Source organism: Malaclemys terrapin, chromosome 2 (genome assembly GCF_027887155.1).
Source record: "Malaclemys terrapin pileata isolate rMalTer1 chromosome 2, rMalTer1.hap1, whole genome shotgun sequence".
Classification (NCBI taxonomy): Eukaryota; Metazoa; Chordata; order Testudines; family Emydidae; genus Malaclemys; species Malaclemys terrapin.
The window spans coordinates 153,932,743-153,951,652 of NC_071506.1; the positions used below are offsets into that span (position 1 = coordinate 153,932,743).

General features: G+C 45.1%; 1 protein-coding gene across 3 annotated transcripts in view; it reads right to left on the minus strand.

Moving 5' to 3' along the window:
- The window catches only part of TRIO (trio Rho guanine nucleotide exchange factor), a 433,666-nt gene that overhangs the window by 183,285 nt on the left and 231,471 nt on the right, over positions 1 to 18,910 (minus strand). For all 3 annotated transcript variants that reach the window (XM_054017964.1, XM_054017965.1, XM_054017966.1), the window contains exon 11: positions 15,175 to 15,366. In XM_054017964.1, the coding sequence (XP_053873939.1) occupies positions 15,175 to 15,366 (192 nt within the window). The remainder of the gene's footprint in view (positions 1 to 15,174; positions 15,367 to 18,910) is intronic.

The following is an 18,910-nucleotide window of genomic DNA, read 5'->3' on the forward strand; positions in this document are numbered from 1 at the left end:
CTGGGACTAGGTCAGACTCATATCCCCCGACACGTGTGCAACCCTATCATTTACAATAGGAATGTCATAACTATAAAGGGAAGGGTAATAGCTGTCCTGTGTACAGTACTATAAATCCCTCCTGGCCAGAGACTCCAAAATCCTTTTCCCTGTAAAGGGTTAAGAAGCTCAGGTAACCTGGCTGGCATCTGACCTAAAGGACCAATAAGGGGACAAGATACTTTCAAATCTTGGGGGGGGAAGGCTTTTGTTTGTGTTCTTTGTTTGGGAGTGTGTTCGTTCTCGGGGACTGAGAGGGACCAGACATCAATCCAGGTTCTCCACATCTTTCTAAACAAGCCTCTCCTATTTCAAACTTGTAAGTAAATAGCCAGGCAAGGCGTGTTAGTTTTCCTTTGTTTTTCTCAACTTGTAAATGTACCTTTTACTAGAGTGTTTCTCTTTGTTTGCTGTACTTTGAACCTGAGACTAGAGGGGAGTCCTCTGAGCTCTTTAAGTTTGATTACCCTGTAAGGTTGATTTCCATACTGATTTTACAGAGATGATTTTTACCTTTTTCTTTAATTAAAAACCTTCTTTTTAAGAACCTGATTGATTTTTTCCTTGTTTTAGATCCAAAGGGGTTTTGGATCTTGATTCACCAGGAGTTGGTGGGAGGAAGGAGGGGAATGGTTAATTTCCCCTTGTTTTAAATCCAAGGGGTTGGATTTGTTTTCACCAGGGATTTGGTGAAGGTTTTTCAAGGTTTCCCAGGGAGGGAATCCATTGAAAATGGTGGCAGCCGAACCAGAGCTAAGCTGGTAATTAAGCTTAGAAGTTTTTATGCAGGCCCCTACATTTGTACCCTAAAGTTCAAAGTAGGGATCTCAGTCCTGACAAGGAATAAGACTACAAAACAGCACAGGTTGGCTCATTATCTGCTCCTTATGACTATAGTTATTTATAGACAATACCTATTATTCATTTAAGGAACAAAGTTCAAACTTTGGTAAACCAAACCAAATGGACCGAATGCGTAGTGGACACCTTGAACCCAAGCAATTCAGCCAACAGTGCTTACAAAGTCTTCCAGACCATAAGCAAACTTAATCAAGTCCAACAGAACACAATACAGTATTTACATGGGATAATTCTTTCCATTTTCACTTAGGAATCCAAGTCTCATTCAAAGTGAAAAGGGACTTAGGAGCCTGTCACTTCTGAGAATAAGACTTAGGCACTTTTGAAAACTTTGCCCAGGTTCTATTCCCAAAATAAACAGCCTAACCCAGGGATCAGCAACGTTTGACACGCGGGTTCAGCCAATCACAGCTCCCACTGGCCGTGAGCGGTGAATCGCGGCCAGTGGAAGCTGTGGTTGGCTTCAGAGGCACAGGCGAGGGGGCTAGCTCTTGGATGGGCTGCGGGAAGCGGTGCGGGCCAAGGGATATGCTGGCTGCTGCATCCTGCAGCCCCCATTGGCCTGGGACGGCGAATCGCTGCCAATGGGAGCTGCAATCAGCCGAACCTGCGGATGCTGCAGGTAAACAAACCGTCCTGTCCCGTCCAGGGCTTTCCCTCATGGGCCGCGTGCCAAAGGTTGCCGATCCCTGGCCTAACCTAATTAGTCCTACATGTAAAATAATTTTTTCCATGGAATACACCTGCTTGTGATAGCTGATTCCAATATTCTTAATCCTTGAGACAATTTTTTCCACACTAGGTAACTAAAGAGCCTGATTTTCAGAAGTGTTGGCCATGCATGAAGTGTTAAAGCTCTCTGTAACCCATGGCTCCTTGCTCCCCTATGGGCGTCTGTCACCCAGTCCACTGGTCAGCTGATGACCCCTCCGAATTTGTGTCCTAAACCATCCAAGAGCTAGCCCCCTAGCCTGTGCCTCTGAAGCATCCAATTCTCTGTTCCTAACCCACAGGGTATTGTGTCTACTGGTTTGATGCCTGGTTGCCAAAAGCAGAGCTCGTTTCTAGATGCAGAGCCAGGATGGTTGCAAACAAGGCCTCATGCCCTCAGGGTGACAGGCACTTACTGACCTATTTGCATAGTGGTTAATCCAGCCTTGAGCACTCACAGTTCAGACAAAAAAATTATGTTTGACAAATTTACATAGACAATAATGACCGTACTTAATATGCAGTTTTCAGAGTGGTAGCCGTGTTAAGTCTGTATCACCAAAAACAATGAGGAGTCCTTGTGGCACCTTAGAGATGAACAAATTTATTTGGGCATAAGCTTTCGTGGGCTAAAACCCACTTCTGTTTGTCTAGTTGTGATGAAATCTGCTATTGAAACCACAGCAAATTAAACACTTGTGTGATCACTGAACACTTTTATGATACATCTGCAGCAAACAAATTTTACCAGATAAATCTTTTATACTCTCTCCCGAGCCGACCTCTGAAGAGAATATTAAAATGATTCCTAAAGGTATTCTTGAATCCATGTAGCATACGTACTCAGTAGTTAAAATATGACTGCTACAGATCAACATGCCATAACATTACCATCAGAGTGAGAAGCAAATATCTAACTAAGGCCTTGTTTCCACTACGGGGGGGATTGATCTAAGTTACGCAACTTCAGCTACGTGAATAACATAGCTGAAGTCAACGTACTTAGATCTACTTACTGCGGGGTCCACACTACGCGATGTCGACTGGAGATGCTCTCCCGTCGACTCACCTTGCGCTTCTCGTTCAGGTGGAGTACCGGAGTTGACAGGAGAGTGATTGGCGGTTGATCGACCGCCGATGCATTGATCACTGCGCGTCGAACCCCCGGTAAGTGTAGACAAGCCCTAACTGCAGTGGTGAACCTAGTTCATGATGAACAGGAGTAGCTGATTGCCTTGTGTACCGATTCGCAAAATAGCATTAGCATTGGGTATAGTGTCATTACTTGAGACAAGTTTCTATCAAGAAGCAGGAAGTCAAGTTAGGATGGAAGGAGAGTGTGCAGAAGAAACAAAACAAATACTGAAGAGAATCCAACTGTTTTTCATATGAGGGCCCTAGGAGGCTGAGTCAATCAACATAGATGTTCCTTGGCAGAGAACTACAGTTGTTTAGAGTGGTAGCAAAATAATTTTCTTGTAAAACAGGTCAGGATACACAAAATGAAGCCAAATAGTAAGAACTAATACAAATACTTCCTACTAAAATAAACATGCATTTTCTCTTTGAACTGAAGAGGAAGGACTTCAAAGACCTGGCATCAGGGGAACAGAACTGAGGATTAAGTATGTTCTGTGCTCTTACTTCAAACTTCATTCAGCAACAGCGAGAACTTTTATTTTAATTCAATAGCTTTCTCTAGGAATTAGGGAATTACTGGACAAGTAGATAATAGTACAATCTCAATACGATCCTCTTCAACTGCACTTCTCTGCTATAACGCTTATCGGCCTCGGAGCTCACACACAAAGCTGCAACTCCTGGATCTTTGGCAGATGAACATGACACCAACTTCAAATTTCTCCATACATAAATATAGTAAGGCCTCAGAAACATCTGCTAAAACAAGCCTGTCTCCTGTGCAGTTTCTTTCCTAAAATCTTCGGAGCATCTGATTAGTATTTGAGGCTGGTTATTAGTATTTTTAAATGAGGTTATTCACTGCAATACCCTGGCAATCTAAATATTTCTATGATTGACCTAACCTCCCAGTTATTGCTGACACTGTACAGCCACTGAAAGGCTGCAATTACGTAAGACACCACAGAAGAACTGCTCTTAAGTTATTTTGTGAAAGGGGAGAAAAACGACTGGTCATTAACCTATGCCATGATATTCAAGCAATTTTTCAGAACTCTTTGAAATTTCTTTCCATCTCCTTGTAATTTCATTACAATTTGCATATTTTTACCTTAGAAATTAAACAACTTTAAAAAAAAAATAACTGACGACTCCCTGGTCTGGACTGAATGACACAAACGCTAATACAATACCCATTTCAAAAACTGTCAGTTTACCTTGCATGGTCTTGGCCATCAGCACAGCGCTACAATATCCTTGTAACAAACACCGTAGAGTGTTTATTTAAAGAGCAATTTTCACACAATTTTTAAAGGGTTATAGAAACATTCCCATAGATCTTCTGTATTTGTAAAGGTTTCTTCTTTCAGAGCTAGTATCTGATAAGTGTCCTTTCAATTTGTATTTTTTTTTTAAAAGGACATAAGTGACTTAGGAGCCTACGCCAAAGTAAGTTAGGCATATCAGGAGCTTAAGTCCCATGGCCTTTCTGTGAGACTTAAGATACTAAATATCTAAGTCCCTTTTAGAAATGGGATTTTAAAATCAAAAAGTGCACCATCTGATGCTACCATTGCAGAGATTAATATTAAAAAGAGAGGAACATACTATTTGACCATATTTAAGCAACTGCATTATTTCAATATTTTGTGTAAATTTTTTGAAAACTCTAAGTTTCAACAGGACTACATTAACATGCACTAGGTAATTTTTAGTGGGTCCACAAGAGGCAGTTAGTGCATAACACACTAGGGCACACTAGAATTTACACTCATCTAGTGTGGACTAACACACTGTTCAGACAAGCCTTAAATGTTCTTCTCACTTCTTCTTCCACCATAATTTCCCCCTCCCCCTCATAAATTACAGTCATACATTTCAAAGTTTGGGACAGCAGGGGTTTTCTGCATTGTATTTTACATTTAGCTCACGGTATTCCCTCCCTCCCCACATTCCCGAATTTTGGCCTGAACGCACATCAGTTTGCAATGGAAAAGGTGATAAATTTGTATTGAAGTGAAAGGAGGGAGAGAAAGGAGTTGACTACGCTGTTCTAAAAAGCACATGCCACATACAGTGCAAAGGCTTTAACTTTTTAAAAATTAACTTGACAGGATATTCACAAGTGTTACGTGTAAAATGCCCAAAATAAGTGTTTTTAAACCCACCATCCTTTCCAATCTGTGTTCACCTCTGATCTGTATTTCTACACTTTACTCCAGTTATTGAGATGATTTGTTTGCTGCACTTTGGCACTGCTACAAACACCTGGTATGGCCATTACACCATTTCCCTCCTAATTTGGATGACAAGGGATCCATTTAATTATGTATTTGTATAGCAGCATGTGGAAGAATGACGAGTGCATAGACACCTACGCATACAGCACTCATCTTTTGAGCAGATATTTGTATCCCAACCCCAAAGGTTGTTTTACTCACACCCTAGTGCTAAACCACACCTTGGGAAATCATTAATGGAGCTTGCCCCTGATTTCTGCATACAGACCTCCAACTAAACCATTACCCTTGTAAACAAGTTTTTTTATTATTCATGCTGTCCAGCCACAAGACCTATTTCCCCAAAACATCATTCAGACCAGTAACAGGTTGTACTAGTATTAACATAAGACTATGAACATATGTTTAGTAATTTCTCTTCCATATATGAATTTTATTTTGCAATACTTTGTGCACGTGCACTGGACAAACCATCCCATTGAAATACAGTCTGTTACTTTCCAATTCAGTCCTCAAACTTGGTAGCTCTTATTTGCTTACTTTGCAAAGCCAAAGATATGGTGGTTCCCATACCTAGTAGAAACACAGCTATAAGATCTCTCATGCTGCTGTGCTGTAATTGTTAGCAAATGCTAACTGTAAACCCTGAGCACCAGAACTTGAGCCACTTATAAACGGGTCTCACCTCTGGGGTAAGAAAGTGGTGGCCTAAAAACACAGGGGCAACATTTTTCTAAATCTCCCAAACCAGTCAGAGGAGCAATTGAATGCAAATTAAAATATGGAAAGGGCAAAGAAAATGGGGACTGTGGAAAGTGTGCATATAAAATAAGCTTTTTATTCAACTGAAATGCACACTAGAAAATTACACTTAAAATACTGTGCATTATTATAATCCCGATTTCTAATACATGTACAATGCTCATGCCAATGTAGCAAGAAGGATATTTTGGCTTAGCACATTTTTATCTTCCATCTGTTTTGTGGCGTCATCTCTGCATTCCACACACTGATTTGAGAACAAGCAACATGCCACTGAATTGAGAAAGCAGTGCTCCTCTGAGCAGGAACACAGAACAAAAACATAAGCCAACAAAGGAATCATTTCGCTCATACTTTTCTTATGCATCCTAATTTTATCCTGAAAATACTGGACACTCAAATAGGAGAAGTTTGCCTTAATTTTGCCCCAGTAGTTTAAATTGTATATGTTGCAAATGAAGAGCTAATCATGTCTGGATATATTAAATACTCATTTCCACTTGTCCTGTTTGCGTAGGTTTAAAAGTTGACCATATTAGGGCTTGGTCTATACTTGTGAGTTACCTCGGCATAGCTATGCCAGTCAGGAGTATGAAAACCCCCACCCCGACTGACATAGCTATGCCAACAAACCCCCTGGATAGATGCAGCGTTGTTGATGGAAGAGGGGTCCTGTTGACACAGCTAGCATTGTTCGGAGAGGTGGTGTTCCCGTACTGACAAAACATTTCTGTCAGCGTAGTCCGTGCCTACACTAGGGGGCCATGCTGGCATAACTATGTTGACATATAAGATATGTCTACACTACAGAGCCTAACATGACATTTAACTTTAAAAAAATTAACAGCTACATAACCAAGCCTTTAGGGAATAGGTAAAAAAACAAGCTTTCACAGAAATGACTGTTACACTGCAAAGGTACAACAGCAAAACTTATCCAGAGGGGAAAGATGTAAATGCCTGGAAAGACCAAAGTTGTGTAGCAAGAAGTCAAATAGCATCTAGAGACACAGAGGCAACATTCCAACACATCTGGGTTGATTTGTCAGAATTCCTGAGTTGTGAATCACAGGCAAGTCTGTCCTTTGTAAATCCCCTCTTCCCCACTTTCTTCCTCTACATTCCACATCGTTCACTGTTGCCTCCACTGAATCCACCTAGATACTTTACAGCACTTCAGCCTCTCTTTTGGTGCAAATGAATAGATACTGCAGAAAAAACAGTTACCTACCTTTCGTAACTGTTGTTCTTCGAGACGTGTTGTTCACGTCCATTCCACATTAGGTGTGCGCGCGCCGCGTGCATGGACGTCGGAAACTTTTCCCCTTAGCGGCTCCCGTCGGGTCAGCAGGGGAGCACCCTAGAGTGACGCCTCTATGCTGGAGCATAAATACCCCCGTCGACCAGACTCCCCTTCAGTTCCTTCTTGTCCGAGACTCTGACAGAGGGGAAGGAGGGTGGGAAGTATAATGGACGTGAACAACACATCTCGAAGAAAAATAGTTACAAAAGGTAGGTAACCGATTTTTCTTCTTCAAGTGCTTGTTCACGTCCATTCCACATTAGATGACTCACAAGATTACCATAGGAGGAGGGTAGGAGTCATGGAGCAATTGATTGGAGAACGACCCTGCCAACCACCACGTCATCTCTGGCCTGCTGGTTGACTGCATAGTGGGCTGTGAATGGGTGCACCGATGACCAGGTGGCTGTTTTACAGGTCTCCTGGATCGGGACATGCACCAGGAAAGCTGTTGAGGACGCTTGTGCCCTTGTCAAGTGAGCTGTGATCGCTGGGGCTGGAACCTTGGTGAGCTCATAGCACATGCGGATGCAGTCCACAATCCACGATGATATACGTTGTGCCGAGACCAGAAGCCCTTTCATTCTATCGGCTATGGTGACAAACAACTGCGTTGACTTGCGGAAAGATTTAGTTTGTTCCAAATAGAATGCCAGGCCCCTTCGGACATCCAGAGTGTGCAGGTTATGGTGACTCAGGTCCGTGTGTGGTTTAGGAAAGAGCACTGGCAAACAAATGTCCCATCCCATATGAAATTGTGAGACTATTTTAGGGATGAATTTCGGGTGTGGCCTGAGTTGTATTTTGTCCTTATAAAAACCCGTATAAGGAGGCTCCGAGGTTAGGGCCCTCAATTCGGACACCCTCCTCGCCGACGTAATGGCCACCAGGAACGCCACCTTCCAGGAGAGGTGAAGGAGAGAGCAAGAGGCCAGGAGCTCGAACGGGGGTCCCATGAGCTTGGAAAGGACCAGATTAAGGTTCCAGGGAGGGACTGGCGGGTGAGAGTAGGGGAACACTCTCTCCAGCCCTTTGAGGAACTGCACCACCATGGGGTTAGAAAACACAGAGCATCCGAATTCCCCCGGGTGGAACGCTAAAATGGCAGCTAGATGCACTCTGACTGAGGAAGGAGCGAGACCCTAATGCTTGAGGTGCAGGAGGTATTCGAAGACGACTGGAATAGTGGCCTGGAATGGCTGTATCTGCTTAGGCTCAAACCAGAAGGAAAATCTTTTCCACTTAGCTAGATAGGCTGCCCTAGTGATCCGGGTGGAGTAGGCACCTGCGGTCCTGCGTGATGATATCCCGGTGTAGGGCCAGGGCAATCGGGATGGCCACTGACAGCTCTAGCAGGGTTGTAAACGAGTGCTGATGAGGCCAAGCTGGGGCGATCAAAATGATCATCGCCTTGTCCCTGCGAACTTTGAGGAGGACTCTGTGGATGAGCGGGAGCAGAGGAAAGGTGTACTTCAGACACCTCCAAGGGATGGTGAATACATCTGCAACCGAGCCCGGATTGTGGTTCTGGAACGAGCAAAACTGCGGACATTGGCTGTTGTCCTTGGTGGCAAAGAGGTCCATTTGGGGAAACCCCCACTTCTGGAAGACTGATCGCAAGATGTCCGATCTCATCGACCACTCGTGCATGCGGTACGACCTGCTGAGGTTGTCTGCTAGCTTGTTTAGTTCTCCTGGGAAATATGATGCTACGAGATGGATGAAGCGGGCTATACAAAAGTCCCACAGGAGAAGGGCCTCTTGGCAGAGGGGAGAGGCGCGGGCTCCGCCCTGCCTCTTTATATAAAACATGGCGATGGTGTTGTCTGTCAGAACTGTCACGCTGTGACCTTCCAGAGTAGCGTGAAAGGTTTGGCAGGCTAGATGAACCACCCTGAGCTTCTTCACATTGATGTGGAGTGACATCTTGGCCTTGGACCACAAGCCCTGTGTCCTTAGGTCCCTTAAGTGAGCTCCCCAGCTGAGGTCTGACGCGTCTGTCACTAGTGTCAGAGCAGGCTGCGGTGAGGCGAAGGGGATACCCTCGCAGACTACTCGCCGATTGAGCCACCAGCACAGGGAGTCCAACACCTGGGCTGGAACCGTCACAACAAGGTCTAGGGGATCTCTGCCCGGGTGATACGACCGGGCAAGCCAACCTTGTAAAGTCCTGAGCCTTAGTCGAGCGTATTTGACTACATGAGTGCACGCCGCCGTGTGCCCTAGGAGCTGCAGACAGCATCTGGCTGTGGCAGTGGGAAACCTTAGCATCGAGTCTATGACCCACTGGATGGCCAGGAATCTGGATTCCAGGAGGCTCGCTCACGTCTGCACCGAGTCCAGCACTGCCCCAGTGAACTCTAGCCTTTGCGTTGGTATCAGGGAAGACTTGGGCACATTGACGAGATGACCCAGCCTGCGGAAAGCGTCTAGGGCCATCACATAGGAGCAGACCTCCTCTTCGGACCGACCCGTGAGGAGCCAATCATTGAGGTATGGTATACCCATATTCTCCTCTTTCTCAGGAAGGCTGCCACTACTGACATGCATTTCGTGAACATGTGGGGGGCTGCAGCCAGGCCGAGCGGGAGGACCGTAAACTGGTAATGGTGCTGGTTTATGGCGAACCGCAGGAACCGCCGTGAGCGGGGTGAATAGCATTGTGAAAGTACGCATCTTTCATGTCAAGGGCAGCATACCAATCCCCCGGATCCAGGGACGGGATAATAGTGCCTAGGGAGACCATGTGGAAGCGGATTTTGACTAAGAACTTGTTGAGCCCACGAAGGTCTAAAATGGGCCAAAGGCCCCCCCTTTACCTTTGGGATGAGAAAATAACCGGAGTAAAACCCCTTCTCCCTTAGTTCCCGAGGGACTTCCTCCACTGCCCACGCCTCTAAGAGTGACTGTACCTCCTGCATAAGGAGTTGCTTGTGAGAAGGGTCCCTGAAGAGGGACGGGGAAGGGGGGTGGGTAGGAGGAGAACTGCAGCATGTAACCCACTTGTACCATGAGCAAGACCCAACGGTCCAACGTTATACGGGACTAAACCTGCTAGAAGTGGGACAAGCGGTCCAAGAAACAAGGGGAAGGATCCGGAAGCTGGGTTGGTACGCTGTCCTCGAGTGCACCTTCAAAACCCCTGCTTGTTGCCAGGCTAGGGCTTGCCCTGGCCCTGGCCTTGATTAGGCGTGTTATTCTGCCTAAATCTGTTGTCTCTGCCCCTCCTGCGATAAGGCTCCTGCCTAGGGCGAGGCTGGTACTGCCGTTGCTGCGAGGGTTTGGGCTTAAATGGCTTCCTCTGCGTCACCGGCGTGTGCATTCCTAACGACTTGAGGGTTGCCCGGGAGTCTTTAAGGCTATGCAGACTGGCATCCATCTGGTCGGAAAAGAGGCCAGACCCTTCGAAGGGGAGGTCCTGGATGGTGTTCTGGACCTCTGGCGTAAGGCTTGAAACCTGAAGCCACTCCGAGCACCTCATCACCACACCTGAGGTGATTGTTCTGGCTGCTGCGTCTGCTGAGTCCAGAGAGGCCTGTAAAGAGGTCTTGGCAACTGCCTTTCCCTCTTCTATGAGGGCCGTGCACTCAGGCTGAGAGCTCTGGGGCAAGGAGTCTTTAAATTTGGAAACTGCTGCCCAGGAATAAAATTGTGCCTGTTTAGGATCGCTTGCTAGTTCGCAATCCTTAACTGGAGGCCCCCAGAGGAGTATACCTTCCTGCCGAAGAGGTCCAAACGTTTAGCCTCCTTGGCCTTGGGGGCCAGGGCTTGCTGGCCATGACGTTCCCGTTCATTCACGGCTGAGACGACCAGTGAACAGGGGGCCGGATGACAAAATAGGAAGTCGTATCCCTTGGAAGGGGCAAAGTACTTCCTCTTCACCCCCTTGCTGTCCGTGCGGTGGAGGCTGGGGTTTGCCAGACCGTTTTGTAGTTAGACTGAATTATCTTTATGAGAGGGAGCGCAATACTGGAGGGGCCTTCACCATAGGATCCTCCTGTTCCACCACTTCCTCCCCCTGTAGGCCCAAGTTCTGGGCGACCCTGTGGAGCAGCTCCTGATGTGACCTGTGGTTAATCGGGGGAGGCCCTGACACCGCCGTGCCCACCACAGCTTCAACTGGGGACGATGAGGAGGTGAGGGCCTGCTGTGTCTCCTCCACCTGCCCTTCTTGCCCCTCCTCATAGGCAGGGGCACATCCGGGTCCTGTCGGGTTGAGTGTCCCCGGGATGGCCCCGGGCTTGGTGCCGCTTTCGCTCTCCGGTGCTCTGGAGAAGCATCTGGTGGTCTGGACACTGTGGCCTCCTTGGGCACGGAGAGGTGCCTGCATGGGGACCCGAACCAATGCACCGAATAGCCAGACCTCGAAGCTCTGGAGGAGGTCCCTTGCTGCTGATGATAGACCCACGGTGTCCAAAAGGGCCATTGTCCTGGTGGGCCCCATTGGGGATGCCACGCGGTCTGGGGCTCCCTGCTAGCCGGTGCCCTGCAGGCGTAGCTGGAGCGGCCTGAGTCGACCTCAGATTCTGAGGACGCCAACCTCAGAGGCCAAGGTGGTGCCAGGGCACGGTGCCATCAGGAGGCTGGAGAGCAGCTCCTCACCGACCGGGATCAGTACCGATGCTCTCGGGACCGGGATCACTGCCTTCTGCCCAGGACCGGGGATTGCGGCCTTATGTTCCCTTGGTGCCGGCTTAGTGACGGTGCCAGGGAGCAGTGTGCCGGGGCCGTATGCTGGCTCGGTTCCGGTGCCATCGAGTCCTGCTGAGTCAAAGGTAACTGGGAATCCACGGAGGCTGAGCTCGACTGGGACCCGTGCCAGGGTGGTGACCTCGAGCTGTGCACCATTGTCGGCTTACCTCTGGATGGCATCCTTGGTGATGTTGCCGGAGGCTTCTCCTTGCCAGAGCAGGGGCTTGCCGCTGACAGCTCTATGAGGTCTTTCGCCGCCTCAAAGGTGTCTGATATAGAGGGCTGTTCTGGGATGTCCTGCACTCAACCCACTTAGCCCGGGGCTCGACGGACCCTGCGGTGCCGGTGCATGTCCTGGGGCCACACTGCCCAAGTGCTCGGTCCCTTGGAAGGCACCACCTTCTTATGTGGGGAGCGCCCTCTATCGCCTTTCGGCTGCCCCTTCAACCGGCGCTGGATCACGGACTGATGCCGGGACACTGTGCACCGAGAACTCCGGCGCTGAAGCCGGATGGTTCAAGGCTGCAGGCTGCAGCAAGGCCTCCATGAGTAATTGCTTGAGGCAAAAGTCTCTTTCTTTCTTGGTTCTTGGTTTGAAAGCCTTACAGCGCTCAGTCTGGTGCGATTCCCCCAAACAGCGGAGAGAGGAGTCATGGGGATCACTGAGCAACACAGGCCTGCGGCACATGGCACAAGCCCCGCAGCCCAGGGCTGGTGCTGGAAACAACTTCCAGTCACCTATAACAAAGGAAGCTTAACTATCTACTATTAAGAAGTGCTAACTACTGATAACTATTAACTACAGATATCTGCTAACTACTGATAATTACTACACTGTGCTAAGGGATCACTCGCAAGCGAGAGAAAGAGGGACAGTAAGAAGGAACTGAAGGGGGGTCAGGTCGGCAGGGGTGTATGTGCACCAGCATAGAGACGCCGCTCTAAGAGGCTCCCCTGCCCACCCGACGGGAGCCACTAAGGGAAAAAGTTTCCGACGTGCACGCACACCTAATGTGGAATGGACATGAACAAGCACTCAAAGAAAAAATACAAAGAACAAGCGTGAGAGTAACATCATATTATGGCATCTGGCCCAAGCAGCCATTTCTCTGCTGGATTAGTCTTCGATTCCCATCTGTCAGCTCAGCAGTGACAATGGGGCCGAATGAAGCCTTTCCACCACTTTCTTGCTTGTACCAGCTTCGCTAACCTTTAAACCTTTTTGTTCCATGTCATTCTTCACCATTTCTATCTAACCCACCCTCGGTCTTCCTTTATTTCTATGGCCTTGCACTTCGGTATATATCACTGTGTATGGTATCCTTTCCGGCTCCATGTGTCCAAACCCTCACAGTCATCTCTCTCCAATCTTAGTTCTTGCCTTACCTATTTTATCATCACTTATTTATTTTAGATTTCATAGAAGTTTTTCAAATTCTTAGAAAAAGTAAAGCTCTCGACAGAAAGTCTGAAAAAGGCACCATGAAGTGACAACAAAGTCACAACACTGCTGCAGATTTACAAGCAAGAGCAAGTGCCTAGCGAATGGGGAAAAGCAATAAAAAGTATATATCTATTTAAAAAAAGGAAATAAGAGTGAGTGCAAGAACTACAGAGCAATCCGCTTATTGAGTGTGCTGGGAAACACATTCCCCAAGATGTTGCAAAGGAGAACGAGGGGTATGAGGATGCAGCCCCGGCAGAGGAACAGGTTGCACTGAGACCAACATCAGAGAAAAACACACAACACAACTGAACCTGGTACAAGAACTGTGTAGACTTCACATGGGCTTTTTATAGCATTTGGCAGAAAGGGCTATGGCAAGTTTTGAGTACGTCTGGCATTCCCAAGAAATTGATTGAGCTGGTAGAAAGTATCTACAGCAAGTTGATGAGTGTGCAGAGAATAAACAAGAAGCTGATGGAATGGTTCAGGATGACCACAGGAGTGCAACAAAGGATGCGCGGTATCACCGGATTTGTTCCACTTGGTACTAGAAGTAGTCATGGCTGTAGCACTGAAAGATGAAATGGGAGGAGCCAAGTTAAGTGGGAGAACAGCAAATAACCTTAGATTCGCAGATGATATTGACCTCACAGCATTGTCCTGGGTGGCCCTAGAGAGTAACTGACAAGGTAGATCACCAGAGCAGAAAATTCAGACAGATAAGTACAGAGAACACAAAAATTATGGCAATTGGAAGACAGCAGGAAGAGACAAAGATTCAAGTCAGTGACAAAGAACTAGAAGAGATGGAAAAATATAACCTTTGAGGACTGGTATTGAAAATGGGAATTGGGAAGATGACATAAAAAAGAATCTCTACTGGATTAATGATACATAGCAGCACCAGATGATATCAAAGGAACACAGAGGAAAGAGAAAGTAGATCTACACTGAGACACCAAAAAATAACGCAAAGTATAATAGGTGAGAGTTAATTTTTACGGACTCTCTTCATGTTGCATTAATGCAGCAAGTGTGGGTCTGTAAAGGGGAGAAGTGAGGAGAGCATGAGCAAGCCTGAATACAGAAACCACTGGCTGAATAACACATTTATGTCTAGAGTTGTAAAGCAATCTAATAATGAACATTTTCACAGACCATTTGCCTTTCCTGTTTAATAAAATATATGAAACAGATGTTCACATACTGAAATGCATCTATCCTATAAAACAGTTTGCAGAATGCAGTATATTTTGGATAATGTCCTTTCCTTCTCCACAAGGCATGACTGTTCTTCCTAAATTAAAATTTGCTCAAAATCTCACAGCCAAGGACCAATCAGCTCTATGTGATATAATGTAACAGAATAATTAATAAGCTTCATTAGCATGGTGGTGGGCGGGGGGAAGAGGAGGAGGAAAAAATATAAATACTGATAGTCTATTTGAGGAGTAACTTCAGGAGCCCAATGCAAAATGGTTTTAAAATTATTATCCCTCACTCCATTTAGTTAATACCTAGCAATCTGAGGTGCCTTCACTCCCCTTGATCTACTCTAATATGGGGGACAGGAGGCCTGGTTCTATTCCCAGCTCTGGGGAATGTCACTGGACTTCTATGCCTTGGCTCTCCCCCACCCCCTGAGCCACTGTCTTGTAAATATAGATTTTAAGTTCTCTCCAGGGCAGCGACTGTCTCTTACTATATCTACGTATGAGCTCCCATAATACAAATAATAATAATCACATCCCATTCACGGATAAACAGTTGTCCGGGACTGTCAATGTACAGAGTCAGCTAACACTGTGATGTCAGTAGAATAAGACAGGCTGAGCTCAGTTTTGAATTAAATGCTCACTGTACAGTTGGGGTTCACTGTATCTCATTAGCAAGAGCTGTATGTTATACCAATGAAAATATTACTCGCTTGCATCCTTTTCAAGTTTGCCAGGTACTTCCATGGTTTGTGGTCAACTTACCTCTTTAACGTGAGTGTGAAAAGACACAGACATGTCCAGCAGGATCTTGCGTTGCTCCACACGCCTAACAAAATCCTGTATTCTGTCTTCCAACTGATGTGCAGCTTGATAAATCTCTTCTGGGTCACACTCCCCGGTCTGAGCCAGCTGCTCGGCTGCTTCTAGCAATTTATCTGCATTGGTATATGTGTTCTGCAGAAAAATAAAATGATCGTTTTACAGGGATAAGTGAACAGAAGGTAATGCTGGCCTGTATCTAAAGACACAATACATTGCCCATTGCAGGAAACAAACTGGAAAAAATGAAGCAGTAAAGCATTAGGTTGCTGGAATCTCATGTCAATAACCTTCTCATACTCATTACAGTAGATAGGTAACCGTCTAATCCTCTGACATTGTCCTTTAATACACTGCAGAAAAAGGAACATCTGCAGACAAACCGTCACCTTACATACACCAGGCAATAAAATGCTTTTATGATTTTTTGCATATAAACAATTACCAGAGTAAAGGAAGGATCTATAAACGTCTGCTGCACTTTGCTTCAGTTTCATAAAAAACAAAAGGACCTTTAGCTACTGTTCCTTTTGGGGGCAGTGGATGGAAATTCTTAGAATCATATGTCTTTGAAGTCCCATTTTAACAACCATCATCCTTTCACATCACTTCACTTCTGTAGTTGAAATGTGTGCTTTTCTCCTTTTAGGAAAAGTGCAACAATATCCAATTCATTCAAATAAAACATGGTGAATATTCACAATTTGTTGTTTATTATCTTCATTGTTTTTTGCGGTGTTCTAACCACGCAATGAAAACAGTGAAAAAATGAAGCAGAATTTCTACTAGCATTGAAAATACCCTAGTCCAAGATGCAGGATTTGGTCCATTCCTTCCAGGACTAGTAACACAAATCCACTGCCAGACTGAAGAACAGTTTTAAAGCCTGATATGTTGTAAATTAACATGGTTAAACACCATTTGACAGACCAGTAACAAATACTCTCAGGTCAGAAAGCTTTTCCCAGCACTTATCCAAGAGCAATGACCAGAAAGAGAAGGTTTTAATTCATGTTTTTAAGTAGGGCATTTAGAAAAAATACCATACAACTAACAGCAATGAGGTGCGAAGAGTCAATGGAGAAGAAAAAAAATCCTCAGGTTTCCTTGCAAAAGCTGATAAATTTGGCAGTTGTGAGGTGTTGAAATGGCGCATAGGGAGGCAGGTAACTGGAAGGGGGGGAGGCGGGGCAGGATGAAAGGGCAGTGGGAGGGTTCAGGGGGTAACTCTGGACACAAGTTGTGAAACAGTCTGGTGTTTGTGTGGCAGGGCCAAGTCAGGCAAATTTTGGAAGCAACATAAGGGATCGTTTCCCAGGAGTGGAGTGCTGACTGACTGAGCTTTTTGAAAGGAAGAGTGAGAGTTCAGCAGCTGCAAAAGGGAGAGGAGTCAGTGCACAAAACTGAACAAATAACAAAAATCAAAACCCCAAGAACCAAAAGACCCAAATATCTGACATGAAAACAATCTCCCTCCAAGAGAGCCTCTGTCAACTGAAAGGAGACTTTTTAAACAAGTATATTTCCTTACTTATTAAAACTGAAATGTAGAAATCTCGCTTACATTTATCTTTCATCCTGCGCTCTCTGTTCAGTGTGTTACACTTCCAATGAAATGCAGGTTTCACGCACCAGCACGGTTCCTAGGTGTTTACATTACAAACACTAATGGGGAACTTTTAGCCACTAAAGAGGAAGAAGATGGAGGCCTACTCTACACGAGAAAAGGGTTGCTGGCATAGCATTACCGGCAAACCTTCCTAATAAAGATGAAGCTTATACCAGCACAAGAGTGCTTTTGCCAGTATAGCTTATATTGAGTCCCCACATAAAAACTGTATTGGCAAAAGCCTTCTTGCTTTGCAAGTATAACTGTGGCCACACTAGGGCTTTAGCTGGTATGGAAAGGAAAAGAAAATAAATCACGCCCCTAATAGATATTACCATACCAGTCAAAGTTTCTATTGTAGACCTGACCTAAAACATGACAAGGAGCCAGGCAATCAGAGTTCTCCTTGTTTGCTTTGCCACTGAGTTACCGGGCAACTCCTACACAAATCATGTGTTCATCTTTGTGGCTCTGTATGTAGAACAGAGAGAGTCTTACATACCTCGGCTAGGGCGGCAGAAATAGTAAAAGGTTTTATTTATTAGTGTGTCAAAATTGCTTTGAGTGGCTCAGTTGGAAAGTGCTTGTGATGTAAAAAGTTTTTGTTGTTTTTTTTTTAAATAACTTCACACAAACTAGAATAAAAAAACCTCGGGTAATGTTTGCATGTTTCTGTAAAAACTCATTCCTATAGCCTCCCTCTCACTTCCCCTAACAAACCTAATGTTTCATCTGATCTTGTTCCTTTAAGCTCAGGTTTTAACTCAATTTTTAAAATCAACATCAACATTTTGAAATTAACATGGTTCAAAGCCATTCCAAAATACTCAGATGCATTATCTGCCAGCAGCACAAACTTTTGTATACCTTGGGATCGACAACCTTGTCGGTCTCAATACTGCATTCAACTATTCAATTTTTTGACTTGTTCAGTATAATAAATTCATTAATTATTTATGCAACAACATTAGTCCCTAGTGCTTTTTGAATTAAACTGTGCACACACCAGACAATGGGAGGTTCTGAGTCTCTAAGACTTTGTACCTGAGGAAGCCTGCACCCCCTACTCAAAAGCTGTTAGAGCAGAACACTTCCTGGTCAGTACTTACATGTGCCCAGTGCTACAGTCAAAGCTCTCACAGATGAACAAGAAAAGAAGTTCAATGCTCACAATTGTAACCTGAAAGGCTACACTGACAACTACCTAGGGAACCAAGGGCCCCACCCACAGCCATCTGTGTGACTGAAGAGATCGTTTCCCATTTTATAATTAATCTGACATTTTATTCTTGTGAAATATTATATAAGAATTCTGAGAGCATCCTCCTGATAATGTAGCCTGGGCACTTCAGATTTATCTTTCTGCAAACTGGAAGACGGTCTAGATGAATTAAGAAGTTAATGTAATTAAGAAGTTAATGTAATTTGGATGTAATTTTCAAAAATAGCTCAAATGCTGTATCCTTAGACAGCATGCAGAAAAGAGGGTTAATCCTCAACTCACTTTTGTAAACCTTCCTTCAACTAGTAATGACATCCCGTGGAAATGCTTCTTCTTATATAGTTATGCCAGTGTGCAGGAGCTAAGATCCTAAACATGGTGGGTTGTGCTGGAGAACTCCCCAAGACAGACAGATGAATGAAAAGGGTGCAAAGAGGAGGCGTCTCTTTACGGATTTAATAAAACTGATCTAAAGTATGCAAGGTGATTTTATATCTAGCAGTCAGTTAAGGCTATTCAAGCAGGCTGGGAGGACAAGAGTAACAGCATGGCACTAGAAGCAGTTTATGCCCATTTCCTAACGAGACAGGGAGGCATTCATGGTGTAGATCAGCTTTAACTATCTGTACTTAATTAACATGTCTTTTCAGTAGGGCTGTTGCTTAATCGCAGTTAACTCACGTGATTAACTCAAAAAAATTCATTGAAATTAAAAAAATTCATCGCAGTTTTAATCGCACTGTTAAACAATTGAAATTTATTAAATATTTTGGATGTTTTTCTACATTTTCATATATATTGTACTGTGTTGTAATTGAAATCAACGTGATTTCATGTATTATTTTTGA